The sequence below is a fragment of the Pleurodeles waltl genome, chromosome 8, assembly GCF_031143425.1.
Source record: "Pleurodeles waltl isolate 20211129_DDA chromosome 8, aPleWal1.hap1.20221129, whole genome shotgun sequence".
Classification (NCBI taxonomy): Eukaryota; Metazoa; Chordata; class Amphibia; order Caudata; family Salamandridae; genus Pleurodeles; species Pleurodeles waltl.
In genome coordinates, this window is record NC_090447.1 from 1,536,889,186 (window position 1) to 1,536,905,487 (window position 16,302).

At 49.8% G+C, this 16,302-nt stretch overlaps 1 protein-coding gene across 1 annotated transcript in view; it reads right to left on the reverse strand.

Annotated features, from left to right (window-relative positions):
• The window catches only part of SLC22A15 (solute carrier family 22 member 15), a 224,714-nt gene that overhangs the window by 11,088 nt on the left and 197,324 nt on the right, over positions 1-16,302 (reverse strand). Inside the window, exon 11 of the mRNA XM_069202976.1 lies at positions 13,246-13,434. Coding sequence (XP_069059077.1) covers positions 13,246-13,434 — 189 coding nt within the window. The remainder of the gene's footprint in view (positions 1-13,245; positions 13,435-16,302) is intronic.

Here is a 16,302-nt window from a genome sequence, read left to right on the forward strand (position 1 = left end):
CACCAATTCACATTGGCATACTGGAACACCCTTATAATTCCCTAGTATATGGTACTAAGGTACCCAGGGTATTGGGGTTCCAGGAGATCCCTATGGGCTGCAGCATTTATTTTGCCACCCATAGGGAGCTCTGACAATTCTCACACAGGCCTGCCACTGCAGCCTGAGTGAAATAATGCACACATTATTTCACAGCCATTTACCACTGCACTTAAGTAACGTATAAGTCACCTATATGTCTAACCTTTACTTAGTAAAGGTTAGGTGCAAAGTTACTTAGTGGGTGGGCACCCTGGCACTAGCCAAGGTGCTCCCACATTGTTCAGGGCAAATTCCCCGGACTTTGTGAGTGCGGGGACACCATTACACGCGTGCACTACACATTGGTCAATACCTATGTGTAGCTTCACAATGGTAACTCAGAATATGGCCATGTAACATGTCTAAGATCATGGAATTGCCCCCTCTATGCCATCCTGGCATTGTTGGCACAATCCCATGATCCCACGGGTCTGTAGGTCAGACCCGGTGTAAGGAAATGCCTCCTTGGCATGGTTACCCCCTGACTTTTTGCCTTTGCTGATGCTATGTTTTGAATTGAAAGTGTGCTGATGCCTGCTAACCAGGCCCCAGCACCAGTGTTCTTTCCCTAACCTGTACTTTTGTATCCACAATTGGCACACCCTGGCATCCAGGTAAGTCCCTAGTAACTGGTACCCCTGGTACCAAGGGCCCTGATGCCAGGGAAGGTCTCTAAGGGCTACAGCATATCTTATGCCATCCTGGGGACCCCTCACTCAGCACAGACACACTTCTTGCCAGCTTGTGTGTGCTGGTGAGGACAAAACGAGTAAGTCGACATGGCACTCCCCTCAGGGTGCCATGCCAACCTCACACTGCCTATGCAGTATAGATAAGTCACCCCTCTAGCAGGCCTTACAGCCCTAAGGCAGGGTGCACTATACCATAGGTGAGGGCACCAGTGCATGAGCACTGTGCCCCTACAGTGTCTAAGCCAAACCCATGACATTGTAAGTGCAGGGTAGCCATAGGAGTATATGGTCTGGGAGTCTGTCAAACACGGACTCCACAGCACCATAATGGCTACACTGAAAACTGGGAAGTTTGGTATCAAACTTCTCAGCACAATAAATGCACACTGATGCCAGTGTACATTTTATTGTGAAATACACCCCAGAGGGCACCTTAGAGGTGCCCCCAGAAACTTTAACCAACTACCTGTGTAGGCTGACTGGTTCTAGCAGCCTGCCACACTCGAGACATGTTGCTGGCCCCATGGGGAGAGTCCCTTTGTCACTCTGAGGCCAGTAACAAGGCCTGCGCTGGGTGGAGATGCTAACCCCTCCCCCAGGCAGGAGCTGTAACACCTGGTGGTGAGTCTCAAAGGCTCACCCCCTTTGTTCCAGCACCGCAGGGCACTCCAGCTAGTGGAGTTGCCCGCCCCCTCCGGCCACGGCCCCACTTTTGGCGGCAGGGCCGGAGGAAATAATGAGAATAACAAGGAGGAGTCACTGACCAGTCAGGACAGCCCCTAAGGTGTCCTGAGCTGAAGTGACTCTAACTTTTAGAAATCCTCCATCTTGCAGATGGAGGATTCCCCCAATAGGGATAGGATTGTGACCCCCTCCCCATGGGAGGAGGCACAAAGAGGGTGTACCCACCCTCAGGGCTAGTAGCCATTGGCTACTAACCCCCCAGACCTAAACACGCCCTTACATTTAGTATTTAAGGGCTTCCCTGAACCTAAGAATTTAGATTCCTGCAACTTACACGAAGAAGAGGACTGCTGAGCTGAAAACCCCTGCAGAAGAAGAAAGAAGACACCAACTGCTTTGGCCCCAGTCCTACCGGCCTGTCTCCTGCCTTCTAAAGAACCCTGCTCCAGCGACGCTCTCCCCAGGACCAGTGACCTCTGAATCCTCAGAGGACTGCCCTGCTTCAAGAAAGACAAGAAACTCCCGAGGACAGCGGCCCTGTTCCAAAAAGACTGCAACTTTGTTACAGAGGAGCAGATTTAAAGACCCCAGCAAATCCCCGCAAGAAGCGTGAGACTTGCAACACTGCACCCGGCGACCCCGACTCGACTGGTGAAGAAACAACGTTTCAGGGAGGACCCTCCGGCGACTCCAAGACTGTGAGTAACCAAAGTTGTCCCCCCTGAGCCCCCACAGCGACGCCTGCAGAGGGAATCCCGAGGCTCCCCCTGACCGCGACTGCCTGACTCTAAAATCCCGACGGCTGGAAAAGACCCTGCACCCGCAGCCCCCAGCACCTGAAGGATCGGAACTCCAGTGCAGGAGTGACTCCCAGGAGGCCCTCTCCCTTGCCCAGGTGGTGGCTACCCCGAGGAGCCCCCCCCTTGCCTGCCTGCACCGCTGAAGAGACCCCTTGGTCTCCCATTGACTCCCATTGGAAACCCGACGCTAGTTTACACACTGCACCCGGCTGCCCCCGTGCTGCTGAGGGTGTACTTTTTGTGTGGACTTGTCCCCCCCCCGGTGCCCTACAAAACCCCCCTGGTCTGCCCTCCGAAGACGCGGGTACATACATGCTGGCAGACCGGAACCGGGGCACCCCCTTCTCTCCATTGAAGCCTATGCGTTTTGGGCACCACTTTGAACTCTGCACCTGACCGGCCCTAAGCTGCTGGTGTGGTAACTTTGGGGTTGCTCTGAACCCCCTACGGTGGGCTATCTTGGACCCAAATCTGAACCCTGTACGTGGGTTACTTACCTGCAAGAACGAACAATACTTTACCTCCCCCAGGAACTGTGAAAATTGCACTGTGTCCACTTTTAAAATAGCTATATGTGTTTTATGTAAAAAGTATATATGCTATTGTGATTATTCAAAGTTCCTAAAGTACTTACCTGCAATACCTTTCAAATGAGATATTACATGTAGAATTTGAACCTGTGGTTCTTAAAATAAACTAAGAAAATATATTTTTCTATAACAAAAACCTATTGGCCTGGAATTGTTTCTGAGTGTGTGTTCCTCATTTATTGCCTGTATGTATGTACAACAAATGCTTAACACTACTCCTTTGATAAGCCTACTGCTCGACCACACTACCACAAAATAGAGCATTAGTATTATCTCTTTTTGCCACTATCTTACTTCTAAGGGGAACCCTTGGACTCTGTGCATACTATTCCTTACTTTGAAATAGTGCATACAGAGCCAACTTCCTACACCCGGGTACTGCCAAACTGCCTTTTCAGGGGTTTCACTGCAGCGGCTGCTGCTGCCAACCCCTCAGACAGGTTTCTGCCCTCCTGGGGTCCAGCCAGGCTTGGCCCAGGAAGGCAGAACAAAGGACTTCCTCAGAGAGAGGGTGTTACACCCTCTCCCTTTGGAAAAAGGTGTTAAGGCAGGGGAGGAGTAGCCTCCCCCAGCCTCTGGAAATGCTTTCATGGGCACAGATGGTGCCCATTTCTGCATAAGCCAGTCTACACCGGTTCAGGGACCCCTCAGCCCTGCTCTGGCGCGAAACTGGACAAAGGAAAGGGGAGTGACCACTCCCCTGACCAGCACCTCCCCTGGGATGTGCCCAGAGCTCCTCCAGTGTGCTCCAGACCTCTGCCATCTTGGAAACAGAGGTGCTGCTGGCACACTGGACTGCTCTGAGTGGCCAGGGCCAGCAGGTGACGTCAGAGACTCCTTCTGATAGGCTCCTTCAGGTGTTGCTAGCCTATCCTCTCTCCTAAGTAGCCAAACCCTCTTTTCTGGCTATTTAGGGTCTCTGCTTTGGGGAATTCCTTAGATAACGAATGCAAGAGCTCATCAGAGTTCCTCTGCATCTCTCTCTTCACCTTCTGCCAAGGAATTGACTGCTGACCGCGCTGGAAGCCTGCAAAACTGCAACAAAGTAGCAAAGACGACTACTGCAACTCTGTAACGCTGATCCTGCCGCCTTCTCGACTGTTTTCCTGGTGGTGCATGCTGTGGGGGTAGTCTGCCTCCTCTCTGCACTAGAAGCTCCGAAGAAATCTCCAGTGGGTCGACGGAATCGTCCCCCTGCAACCGCAGGCACCAAAGAACTGCATCACCGGTCCCCTGGGTCTCCTCTCAGCACGACGAGCGAGGTCCCTTGAATCCAGCAACTCTGTCCAAGTGACTCCCACAGTCCAGTGACTCTTCAGTCCAAGTTTGGTGGAGGTAAGTCCATGCCTCCCCACGCCAGACTGCATTGCTGGGAACCGCGTCTTTTGCAGCTACTCCGGCCTCTGTGCACTTCCGGCGGAAACCTTAATGCACAGCCAAGCCTGGGTCCACAGCACTCTAACCTGCATTGTACGACTTTCTAAGTTGTCCTCCGGCGGCGTGGGACTCCTTTGTGCAACTTCGGGTGAGCACCGTTTCACTCCTCTTCGTAGTGCCTGTTCCGGCACTTCTGCGGGCGCTGCCTGCTTCTGAGAGGGCTCCTTGTCTTGCTCGACGCCCCCTGTGTCCCCAGACGCAATTGGCGACATCCTGGTCCCTCCTGGGTCACAGAAGCATCCAAAAACCCTAACCGCACGATTTGCAGCTAGCAAGGCTTGTTGGCGGTCTTTCTTCAGGAAAACACTTCTGCACGACTCTTCACGATGTGGGACATCCATCCTCCAAAGGGGAAGTTTCTAGCCCTTGTTGTTCTTGCAGAATCCTCAGCTTCTACCGCCTAGTAGCAGCTTCTTTGCACCCACAGCTGGCATTTCCTGGGCATCTGCCCATCTCCGACTTGCTTGTGACTTTTGGACTTGGTCCTCTTGTTCCACAGGTACCCTTGACTGGAAATCCATTGTTGTTGCATTGCTGGTTTGTGTCTTTCCTGCAGAATTCCCCTATCACGACTTCTGTGCTCTTTGGGGAACTTTAGTGCACTTTGCACTCACTTTTCAGGGTCTTGGGGTGGGCTATTTTTCTAACCCTCACTGTTTTCTTACAGTCCCAGCGACCCTCTACAAGGTCACATAGGTTTGGGGTCCATTCGTGGTTCGCATTCCACTTTTGGAGTATATGGTTTGTGTTGCCCCTATCCCTATGTGTCCCCATTGCATCCTATTGTAACTATACATTGTTTGCACTGTTTTCTAGACTATACTGCATATTTTTGGTATTGTGTACATATATCTTGTGTATATTTGCTATCCTCATACTGAGGGTACTCACTGAGATACTTTGGCATTTTGTCATAAAAATAAAGTACCTTTATTTTTAGTATATCTGTGTATTGTGTTTTCTTATGATATTGTGCAAGTGACACTAGTGGTACTGTAGGAGCTTCACTCGTCTCCTAGTTCAGCCTAAGCTGCTCTGCTAAGCTACCATTATCTATCAGCCTAAGCTAATAAGGGATACCTGGGCCTGGTGCAAGGTTTAAGTACCCCTTGGTATTCACTACAAGCCAGTCCAGCCTCCTACACTCTGGCAATAGGTGTGAAGGCTGGGGAGGAGTAGCCTCCCCCAGCCTCTGGAAATGCTTTGATGGGCACAGATGGTGCCCATCTCTGCATAAGCCAGTCTACACTGGTTCAGGGATCCCCCAGCCCTGCTGTGGCGCGAAACAGGACAAAGGAAAGGGGAGTGACCACTCCCCTGACCTGCACCTCCCAGGGGAGGTGCCCAGAGCTCCTCAAGTGTGTCCCAGACCTCTGCCATCTTGGAAACAGAGGTGTCTGTGGCACACTGGACTGCTCTGAGTGGCCAGTGCCAGAAAGTGACGTCAGAGGCTCCTTCTGATAGGCTCTTACCTCTCTTGGTAGCCAATCTTCCTTCCTAGATAGCCAAACCTCCTTTTCTGGCTATTTAGGGTCTCTGCTTTGGGGATCTCACCAGATAACGAATGCAAGAGCTCATCAGAGTTCCTCTGCATCTCCCTCTTCACCTTCTACCAAAGGATCGACCGCTGACTGCTCAGGACGCCTGCAAAACCGAAACAAAGTAACAAGACGACTACTAGCAACCTTGTATCGCTTCATCCTGCCGGCTTTCTCGACTGTTTCCAGGTGGTGCATGCTCTGGGGGTAGCCTGCCTCCTCTCTGCACCAGGAGCTCTGAAGAAATCTACTGTGGGTCGACGGAATCTTCCCCCTGCAACCGCAGGCACCAAAAGACTGCATCACTGGTCCTCTGGGTCCCCTCTCAGCACAACGAGCGTGGTCCCTGGAACTCAGCAACTCAGTCAAAGTGACTCCCACAGTCTAGTGACTCTTCAGTCCAAGTTTGGTGGAGGTAAGTCCTTGCCTCCCCACGCTAGACTGCATTGCTGGGTACCGCATAATTTGCAGCTGCTCCGGCTCCTGTGCACTCTTCCAGGATTTCCTTCGTGCACAACCAAGCCTGGGTCCCTGACACACTAACCTTCAGTGCACAACCTTCTGAGTTGTCCTCCGGCGTCGCGGGACTCCCTTTTGTGACTTCGCGTGGACTCCAGTTCACTCTTCTTCCAAGTGCCTGTTCAGGTATTTCTGCGGGTGCTGCCTGCTTCTGTGAGGGCTCCCTGACCTGCTGGGTGCCCCCTCTGTCTCCTCCTCCATGTGGAGACATCCTGGTCCCTCCTGGGCCATAGCAGCACCCAAAAACCTCTACCGCGACCCTTGCAGCCAGCAAGGCTTGTTTGCGGTCTTTCTGCGTGGGAACACCTCTGCAAGCGTCATCGCGACGTGGGACATCCATCCTCCAAAGTAGAAGTTCCTAGTTCTCTTCTTTCTTGCAGACCTCCAAGCTTCTTCAAACAGGTGGCAGCCTCCTTGCACCCTGAGCTGGTATTTAATGGGGTCCTGCCCACTCTCGACACTGTCGCGACTATTGGACTTGGTCCCCTTCTCTTACAGGTACTCAGGTCCGGAAATCTACTGTTGTTGCATTGCTGGTGTTTGTTCTTCCTGAAGAATCCCCCATCACATCTTCTGTGCTCTCTGGGGGTAGTAGGTGCACTTTACACCTACCTTTCAGGGTCTTGGGGTGGGCTATTTTTCTAACCTTCACTGTTTTCTTACAGTCCCAGCGACCCTCTACAAGCTCACATAGGTTTGGGGTCCATTCGTGGTTCGCATTACACTTTTGGAGTATATGGTTTGTGTTGCCCCTATACCTATGTGCTCCTATTGCAATCTACTGTAACTTTACACTGCTTGCATTACTTTTCTTGCTATTACCTGCATAATTTTGGTTTGTGTACCTATATCTTGTGTATATATCTTATCCTCATACTGAGGGTACTCACTGAGATACTTTTGGCATATTGTCATAAAAATAAAGTACCTTTATTTTTAGTACTTCTGTGTATTGTGTTTTCTTATGATATTGTGCATATGACACCAGTGGTATAGTAGGAGCTTTACGTGTCTCCTAGTTCAGCCTAAGATGGTTTGCCATAGCTACCTTCTATCAGCCTAAGCTGCTAGAAACCCCTCTTCTACACTAATAAGGGATAACTGGACCTGGCACAAGCTGTAAGTACCTCTGGTACCCACTACAGGCCAGGCCAGCCTCCTACAGTTGGAGGGAAGGTGAAGGGAGTCACCTCTCGGAGGCAGTGGAAGAGCTTCTAGGGGAGGGTGTTTTCCCTCAACGTCTGTTATTGTTTCCCCTGTAGGAACCCTAATAAAATCCTCTTTCGGAGGATGAATGACGTTGGCCTTCGTGGTAAGATAATGAAGTTTCTGGGGCTTATGTTTTGGAGGTTGTTCTATATTGTGACCTACGAAAGGCCCCACATGAAGCAGGGGTTTGAAGAGCTCCCATCAATTTGGCCACTTCATTATCTTTTTCCATTTTTTCGAGCTCCTGTTAGACCCGTTGGGTGAAAAGGTGCTCTTTATCAAAAGTTACATTTAGGATTACTGGTTGTACCCCCCATTTAAATCCGGAAACGCACAGCCATGTATTGCTGGCGTAAGAGGACACTAGTGCTTATGCCTCTTGCTGCTGTGTCCACAGGGGCCAAGGCACAGCAAATGGAATTGTTAAATATACGCTGTCCTTCACTAACAATCTCTTGTCCTCTTTTCCTGTGCGTCTCTGGGAGGTATTGGAGAAGCTCCTCCATTTCATTCCAGTCGGCACGATTGTATCTAGCAAGCAGTCCTTGCGCATTAGCAATGAACCAATGGTTGGTTGCTTGAGTAGCAACACGCTTGCCAAGGGCGTCAATGAGATGCTCTCTTTGTGAAGCGGAGTATAGGTTACTGCTTGAGAGATGGCTTTTTTTCTGGCATTAGGAACTGTTAGAAATGGGTTCTTTGGTTGGCGGTCAGGTTAACCCCTGTCCAAGCAAGGACCCTCACTCTAGTCAGGGTAAGTCACACACAATCCAAATTATCCTGTGCCCACCCTCTGGTAGCTTGACACTGAGCAGTCAGGCTTAACTTAGAAGGCAATGTGTAAAGTATTTGTGCAATAAATCATACAATACCACCATATAGCACCACAAAAATACACCACGCAGTGTTTAGAAAAATATATATTTATCTGGGTAAATGCAGGTCAAAACAATCAAAGATGCAATAAGTAAATGTAGAGATATCACTGAAAAGTGATATAAAGTGTCTTAAGTCTTTTGAAAGCAAACAAAGTCTCTTTCAAGCACAAATACCTGGTTCGAGTTAAAAATCTCTGCAAAGAACTGCAGAGGAGGAGATGCGTGGAAACAAAGGGGTGTGCGCCGATTTCTCGGGCCGCACACGGCGATGCGTCGCTTAGTTTTCAGGCAAGGATGACTGTGAGCCGATTTCCAGCATTCGGTCGTAGATCCTCTCCGGGTTGCGGGGTTTTCATACACCCTGGGTACAGTGCGTGGATTGCCTGGGCTGGCAGGACGAAGTCACAGGAGCTGCGTCAATCCGGTGGGTGTTGCGTTGAATTTTCTAACGCACGGCAGCCGCTGTGTCGATTCCTCTCTGGAAGTCGGGCTGTGTCATTCCGGCTCAGCTGTTCGTCGATCCAGTGGGACGTGCAACAAATTTCCGAGCGCTACGCTGGCGCTGCGTCGATCGTCTCGTTGCAAAGTTGGGCTGTGTCGTTCCGGTTCGGCGTGCGGTGAAATTTTCACCGCGGTGCAGGCTGTGCGTCATTTCTGGCAGGCTGTGGGCCAAATTTTGCTGCACAAGGAGTCCTTCTTGAAGAGATGAAGTATTTTTGGTCCTGGGACTTCAGGGAACAGGAGGCAAGCTCCATCTAAGCCCTTGGAGAGTACTTCTTCACCTCAGTCAAAGAGCAGCAGGGCAGCAGGGCAACAGCAAGGCAGCCGTATTTCACAGAAAGCAGTCAGGTGAGTTCTTTGGGCGGCCAGGCAGTTCTTCTTGGCAGGGTGTAGGTTCTGGTTACAAGTTTCTTCTCCAGGAAGTGTCTGTGAGGTAGAGTGTCTACCCCAAGAAGTGTCTGAGTTAGTAGGGGCAGAGGCCCTGTTTTATACCCAAATGTGCCTCTGAAGTGGGGGAGACTCCAAAGAGTGGCTTAGAAGTGCACCAGGTCCTCTTTCAGTTCAATCCTGTCTGCCAGGGTGCCAGTGGGTGTGTGGCAGTCCTTTGTGTGAGAGCAGGCCCTCAATCTTCCCAGCCCAGGAAGACCCATTGAAAATGCAGATGTATGCAAGTGAGGCTGAGTACCCAGTGTTTGGAGTGTGTCTGAGTGAATGCACAAGGAGCTGTCTACTAAACCTAGCCAGACGTGGATTGTAAGGCACAGAAAGATTTAAGTGCAAGGAAATGCTCACTTTCTAAAAGTGGCATTTCTAAAATAGTAATATTAAATCCAGCTTCACCAGTCAGCAGGATTTAATGTCACCATTCTGGCCAGACCAAATAAGACCTTCCTACTCCTCTGAGATCAGCAGCTACTACTCAACCAATGTATGAGGGCAGTCCCAATGTTAGCCTATGAAGGGAGCAGGCCTCACAGCAGTGTAAAAACGAATTTAGCAGTTTTACACTACCAGGACATGTAAACTTCATAGGTACATGCCCTGCCTTTTGCCTACACATCACCCTGCCCAATGGGTTACCTAGGGCATACCTTAGGGGTGTTTCATATGTAGAAAAAGGGGAGTTTTAGGTTTGGCAAGTACTTTTAAATGCCAAGTCGAATCAGCAGTGAAACCACACACACAGGCCTTGCAATGGCAGGCCTGAGACAAGGTTAAGGAGCTACTTAAGTGGGTGGCACAATCAGTGCCGCGGGCCCATTAGTAGCATTTAATCTACAGGCCCTGGGCACACATAGTGCACTCTACTAGGGACTTATAAGTACATTAAATAGTCAAATTGGGTATGATCCAATGTTACCATGTTTAAAGGGAGAGAGCATATGCACTTTAGCACTTGTTAGCAGTGGTATTGTGCGCAGAGTCTTAAAACCAGCAAAAACAGTGTCTAAAAAGTTAAGGGAGGCAGGCAAAATGTTAGGGGTGACCACCCTAAGGCTGTCAGGTCTAACAGGAACCACCAGAAAATCTGCAGGTATCTGACCTTTAATAAAAACTGGATCTGAAGGGGAAGCTTTATACTTCTTTTCTAAATGAGTGATTATGTGTGCCCTAGCAGAATCCTTAAACATATCCTCTGCATGCCTCATCATGCCCTTAAGCATGGGAAGATATTGTGTGGCTCTATGAGATGTCGTGAGGGCTTAGAATATCGGCCTCAATTGGTTCTCAATACGGCCTAGCTGAATAGACATAAGGGTTGGTGTCTTTGTATGGGTCAACAATATACTGAGGCCAAGGATCTGTGTCTGTGGAAAAAGGCGCATTATCATTCCCTGTATCATGGGTGTCAGGGAAAGAGCGAGGGGAGTGATGTCAAGAGGGTCGTATTGAGAGGAAGGAGGTGAGTGGGTAGGTGGGGGTGTGATTGGTGGTGGAGATGTAGGCAGAGGTGGGTGTATGTCAGCTGAGTCTCTAGCCAGTCTCTTGTGCTTGGTAAGAGTCGGGTGTAAATAGCCTCCTCAAACCTAAGCTGCTGCTTAGAAGATGTAGTAACAACAGTTTTAACTGAAACACGTGTCGATTTGTGTTTTAATATGAAGCTGGGATTACTTGACATGGAGATGTTGCTTCATTCTATGGAGGATAGGTTTGAGGGAAGTAGTTGACTCCGAGGCTGTGGTTCTTTTTAGTCTTTTAGGCAGCAAGGCACTCTTGAGTTTCAATCCCGAAACTGTTGGTGCTGAGGCGGGCAGCGATTTCTTTGGTGGCGAAGCAGTTGGTGTCAAGTGGGGTGCAGACCCTTTAGTGCCGAAGCTGGTGGTGTTCGGCTCGATATCCAAGAGGAAGGCTTAGGCTTGCTTTTCAGAGCCTAGCTCGGTGGCGGGCGTCCAAATGAGTTTTTCAATGCCTGCCATGTGCCGAAGGCAGTGGCCGCCTGGTAGATCTTGCTTCTGTGGTAGAGGACTTTTTGGTCTCAGCAGGGGAGCTTTTACTCACAGTTGGTTGAGCCGGAGGAAGTTGTTGTGCCTCAAGGATTGTATACACCTCAGAGTCCATATCCTCGATGGAAAAAGCCTCTTCCTCTGCATGTGAGGCCTCTTTAAGCTCCTGCTCCGGTTCGGACATGGAGTCAGAAAATATCTGGGGTGTCCTCAAACTCCTGCCACTGTATTACAATGGGCTCTCTGATCTCACAAGGTCTTCTTCAACAGAAAGACCGGCAGGCCTCGCAGTCCTCCTCTCTATGTTCCAGCAACAAGGAGAGGTGGCAGACCTGCTGCTGGTCAGTCCGCGGGAACTTCGCGTGACACTTAGGACAGAAACGGAAAGGAGTCAGTTCCATCAGAATTTCATTCTTGTGGAGCTGGAATTGAGAAAATGGTGGCCCGAAGGGTCTCTATCGGAGAGTGTCAATCCGACCGGTAGTTTCTTCAGCCCCAGAATGCAGAAGATAGGAAATACACGTTTGAAAGACAATATTGAAGGTATGGGAGGTTTCTTGAAAAGAAGAGTCCTAAAAAACAGACTTGATCCGGAGCTCAGTGAAAACCCGACCAGACCAGACGGCCGAAGAAAACAATCTAACAATGGAGTTGATGCCCATGCGCATTACCAGCAGGAGGAGGAGTCACTATACCTTGCGACTTGAAAGACAATTATAAAAAAGCAACTTGCAACCTTCTAGACCCAGTGCTAGATGGCAGAAATACGCAGAGCATGTGAATCTACAGCCACGCATGCCATAAAAAAAAAACACCCTGACCTACAAAGAGACACATATCAACCTACAAAAAAGAGGCGAGTAAGAAGTGAAGAAAATGCCTTTTTTATGAGGAGGACAGCAGCCAGCTGAAAAAATAACTTCCCCAGCTGCTGTAAGATGCACCAGATGCGATTTAGGTGCAAACACAGAAGTCAGTCCTTCAGAGGAGAACAGCTGACATTTAAGTGAAACAAATACAACACAATGCTTTAGGGATCTAGAGATGTATTAAAACACATTGCTATATGTTGCTATTCATATTACTTGCAAGTATTTTGTAACAAACATCTTCATACTTTGACGCATGCACATACATAAAAGGTTACACAGCATCTAGAAGGAATGCTTCCTTATGAGCGATGCTTTTGAATTGTTTGATTCTTGTTCTATTATCAACAGAGTGTCTGTAATAGTTTGCAACAAGTGTTGCGTTCTACACACCTCCTTTGTGTAGCTAACAGTCTACTACTCAATTAGGCGAGAACTTTTGCTTTTCTCAGCTCTGCAGCAGTGCTTAGTTTGTAAAAAAAAAAATACATGCCAGGGACCTTGTCAGTAAGCCACTGCAGCATTCACCTGCCCTTACCCCTGGCCGCTGCCAATGACAGAAGAAACAACTACCGGCCATCACATGCCTACAATGGTGACAATTCAGAATATTCCAGCCCCGCAAACCTATAATAAAAGGTTTGGACACAGGCAGTAGTCATTGTTAATGTATATTGTATTAATAAACAACTGTTGTTTAGACAAACAGCACCACAATGTGGCAGACTGTCATAAGTGCCTGTGTTTACAATTAAGTGGAGGTGCTGAGCACCGGAAACCACCGGCTCAAATTAATCACTGATCTGCAGGCTCTTAGACTATCTACACATGCTTGAGGACTGAGAAGAGCAAGCTGAGGGAACAACATCCCCGTCACGTGACATGGCTTTAGCATTTCCGGTACCCTTAATGAGGGCACCATATACACTCAAGACATTTCAGCAGCTTTTGTAAACACTGAAGAGTTAGGGCATCTTGTGCTGCCCTGTATAGGAAGACGTACCTCTGTGCTCTTGAAGGGCTGCAGGAGCATGGCTTCGTCCCCCAGGCGGCGGTAGGTGGTGGAATCCAGGTCTGCGATAGTGTCTGGTAGAACGGTGTTTAGTGTCTCTGGTAGAAGGAGGCTCAAGAGGCCAGCGGACATCCCAGTGACACCGAAAATGATGAAAGGCAGTGCCCACTGCACGTACTTCTGTAGGACAGCAGGAAAACTGGATGTAAGTCATATGTCAACACTCAGAGCAGCGAGGGTTGAAGAAAGGTGGAAGGTTCGAGGCAGTGGTCAGTACAGGCAGCACAGAGAAACTAAGAAATGGACTGCATCTGGAGGCACGGTTCAGGACCATGCGCAGAGCAGAATAAATGATAACTATGGATTAGTAGCTACAGGCTCACCAAAAGCAGCAAGACGAAACATTCCAAAGTCACTTAGCGCAAGCACTTCAATGGAGTCTCACTCATTGTATAACCTCTGGCCTCATACACTTCAATGGACTCACTCATTTTATAACCTCTGGCCTCACACACTTAAATGGAGTCTCACTCATTTTATAATCCCTGGCCTCAATCACGTCACTGACCTCATGAACTATAATGGAGTCTCACTCACTGCCATGTCACTGACCTCATGAAAGGTAACAGCGGTCTCACTCACTCCCATGGCACTGACCTCATTAACAGCGGACTCATTCACTCCTGTGTCACTGACTGTGAGAAAGTGCCTCTTTCTAGCCTTGTTACCCCCACTTTTGGCCTGTTTGTGAGTGTATGTCAGGGTGTTTACACTGTCTCACTGGGATCCTGCTAGCCAGGGCCCAGTGCTCATAGTGAAACCCCTATGTTTTCAGTATGTTTGTTATGTGTCACTGGGACCCTGCTAGCCAGGACCCCAGTGCTCATAAGTTTGTGACCTATATGTATGTGTTCCCTGTGTGATGACTAACTGTCTCACTGAGTCTCTGCTAACCAGAACCTCAGTGGTTATGCTCTCTCTGTACAAATTGTCACTAACAGGCTAGTGACCAATTTCACCAATTTACATTGGCATACTGGAACACACTTATAATTCCCTAGTATATGGTACTGAGGTACCTACGGTATTGGGGTTCCAGGAGATCCATATGGGCTGCAGCATTTCTTTTGCCACCCATAGGGAGCTCTGACTATTCTTACACAGGCCTGCCCTTGCAGCCTGAGTGAAATAACGTCCATGTTATTTCACAGCCATTTACCACTGCACTTAAGTAACTTATAAGTCACCTATATGTCTAACCTTTACCTGGTAAAGGTTGGGTGCTAAGTTACTTAGTGTGTGGGCACCCTGGCACTAGCCAAGGTGCCCCCACATTGTTCAGGGAAAATTCCCCGGACTTTGTGAGTGTGGGGACACCATTACACGCGAGCACTATACATATGTCACAACATATGTATAGCGTCACAATGGTAGCTCCGAACATGGCCATGTAACATGATCCCCCGAGTCTCTAGCTCAGACCCGGGTACTGCCAAACTACCTTTCCCGGGGTTTCACTGCAGCTGCTGCTGCTGCCAACCCCTCAGACAGGTTTCTGCCCTCCTGGGGTCCAGCCAGGCTTGGCCCAGGAAGGCAGAACAAAGGACTTCCTCAGAGAGAGGGTGTTACACCCTCTCCGTTTGGAAAAAGGTGTTAGGGCTGGGGAGGAGTAGCCTCCCCCAGCCTCTGGAAATGCTTTCATGGGCACAGATGGTGCCCATTTCTGCATAAGCCAGTCTACACCGGTTCAGGGATCCCCCAGCCCTGCTCTGGTGCGAAACTGGACAAAGGAAAGGGGAGTGACCACTCCCCTGACCTGCACCTCCCCTAGGAGGTGCCTAGAGGTCCTCCAGTGTGCTCCCGACCTCTGCCATCTTGGAAACAGAGGTGCTGCTGGCACACTGGACTGCTCTGAGTGGCCAGTGCCAGCAGGTGACGTCAAAGACTCCTTCTGATAGGCTCCCCCAGGTGTTGCTAACCTATCCTCTCTCTTAAGTAGCCAAACCTCCTTTTTTGGCTATTTAGGGTCTCTGCTTTGGGGAATTCTTTAGATAACGAATGCAAGAGCTCATCAGAGTTCCTCTGCATCTCTCTCTTCATCTTCTGCCAAGGAATCGACCGCTGACTGCTCTGGAAGCCTGCAAAACTGCAACAAAGTAGCAAAGACGACTACTGCGACCTTGTAACGCTGATCCGGCCACCTTCTCGACTGTTTTCCTGGTGGTGCATGCTGTGGGGTAGTCTGCCTCCTCTCTGCACTAGAAGCTCCGAAGAAATCTCTGTGGGTCGACGGAATCTTCCCCCTGCAACCGCAGGCACCAAAGAACTGCATCACCGGTCCTCTGGGTCTCCTCTCAGCACGACAAGCGAGGTCCCTTGAACTCAGCAACTCTGTCCAAGTGACTCCCACAGTCCAGTGACTCTTCAGTCCAAGTTTGGTGGAGGTAAGTCCTTGCCTCCCCACGCTAGACTGTATTGCTGGGAACCGCGTGATTTGCAGCTGCTCCGGCTCCTGTGCACTCTTACAGGATTTCCTTTGTGCACAGCCAAGCCTGGGTTCCGGACACTCTAACCTGCAGTGCACGACCTCCTGAGTTGTCCTCCGGCGTCGTGGGACCTTCCTTTGTGACTTCGGGTGAGCACCGGTTCACTCCTCTTCGTAGTGCCTGTTCCGGCACCTCTGCGGGTGCTGCTTGCTTCTGAGTGGGCTCTTTGTCTTGCTGGACGCCCCCTCTGTCTCCTCACGCAATTGGCGACATCCTGGTCCCTCCTGGGCCACAGCAGCATCCAAAAACCCTAACCGCGACCCTTGCAGCTAGCAAGGCTAGCTAGCAAGGCTTGTTTGCGGTCTTTCTGCATGGAAACACCTCTGCAAGCTTCTTCATGAAGTGGGACATCCATCCTCCAAAGGGGAAGTTTCTAGCCCTTGTCGTTCTTGCAGAATCCACAGCTTCTACCATCCGGTGGCAGCTTCTTTGCACCCACAGCTGGCATTTCCTGGGCATCTGCCCACTCCCGGCTTGATCGTGACTCTTGGACTTGGTCCCC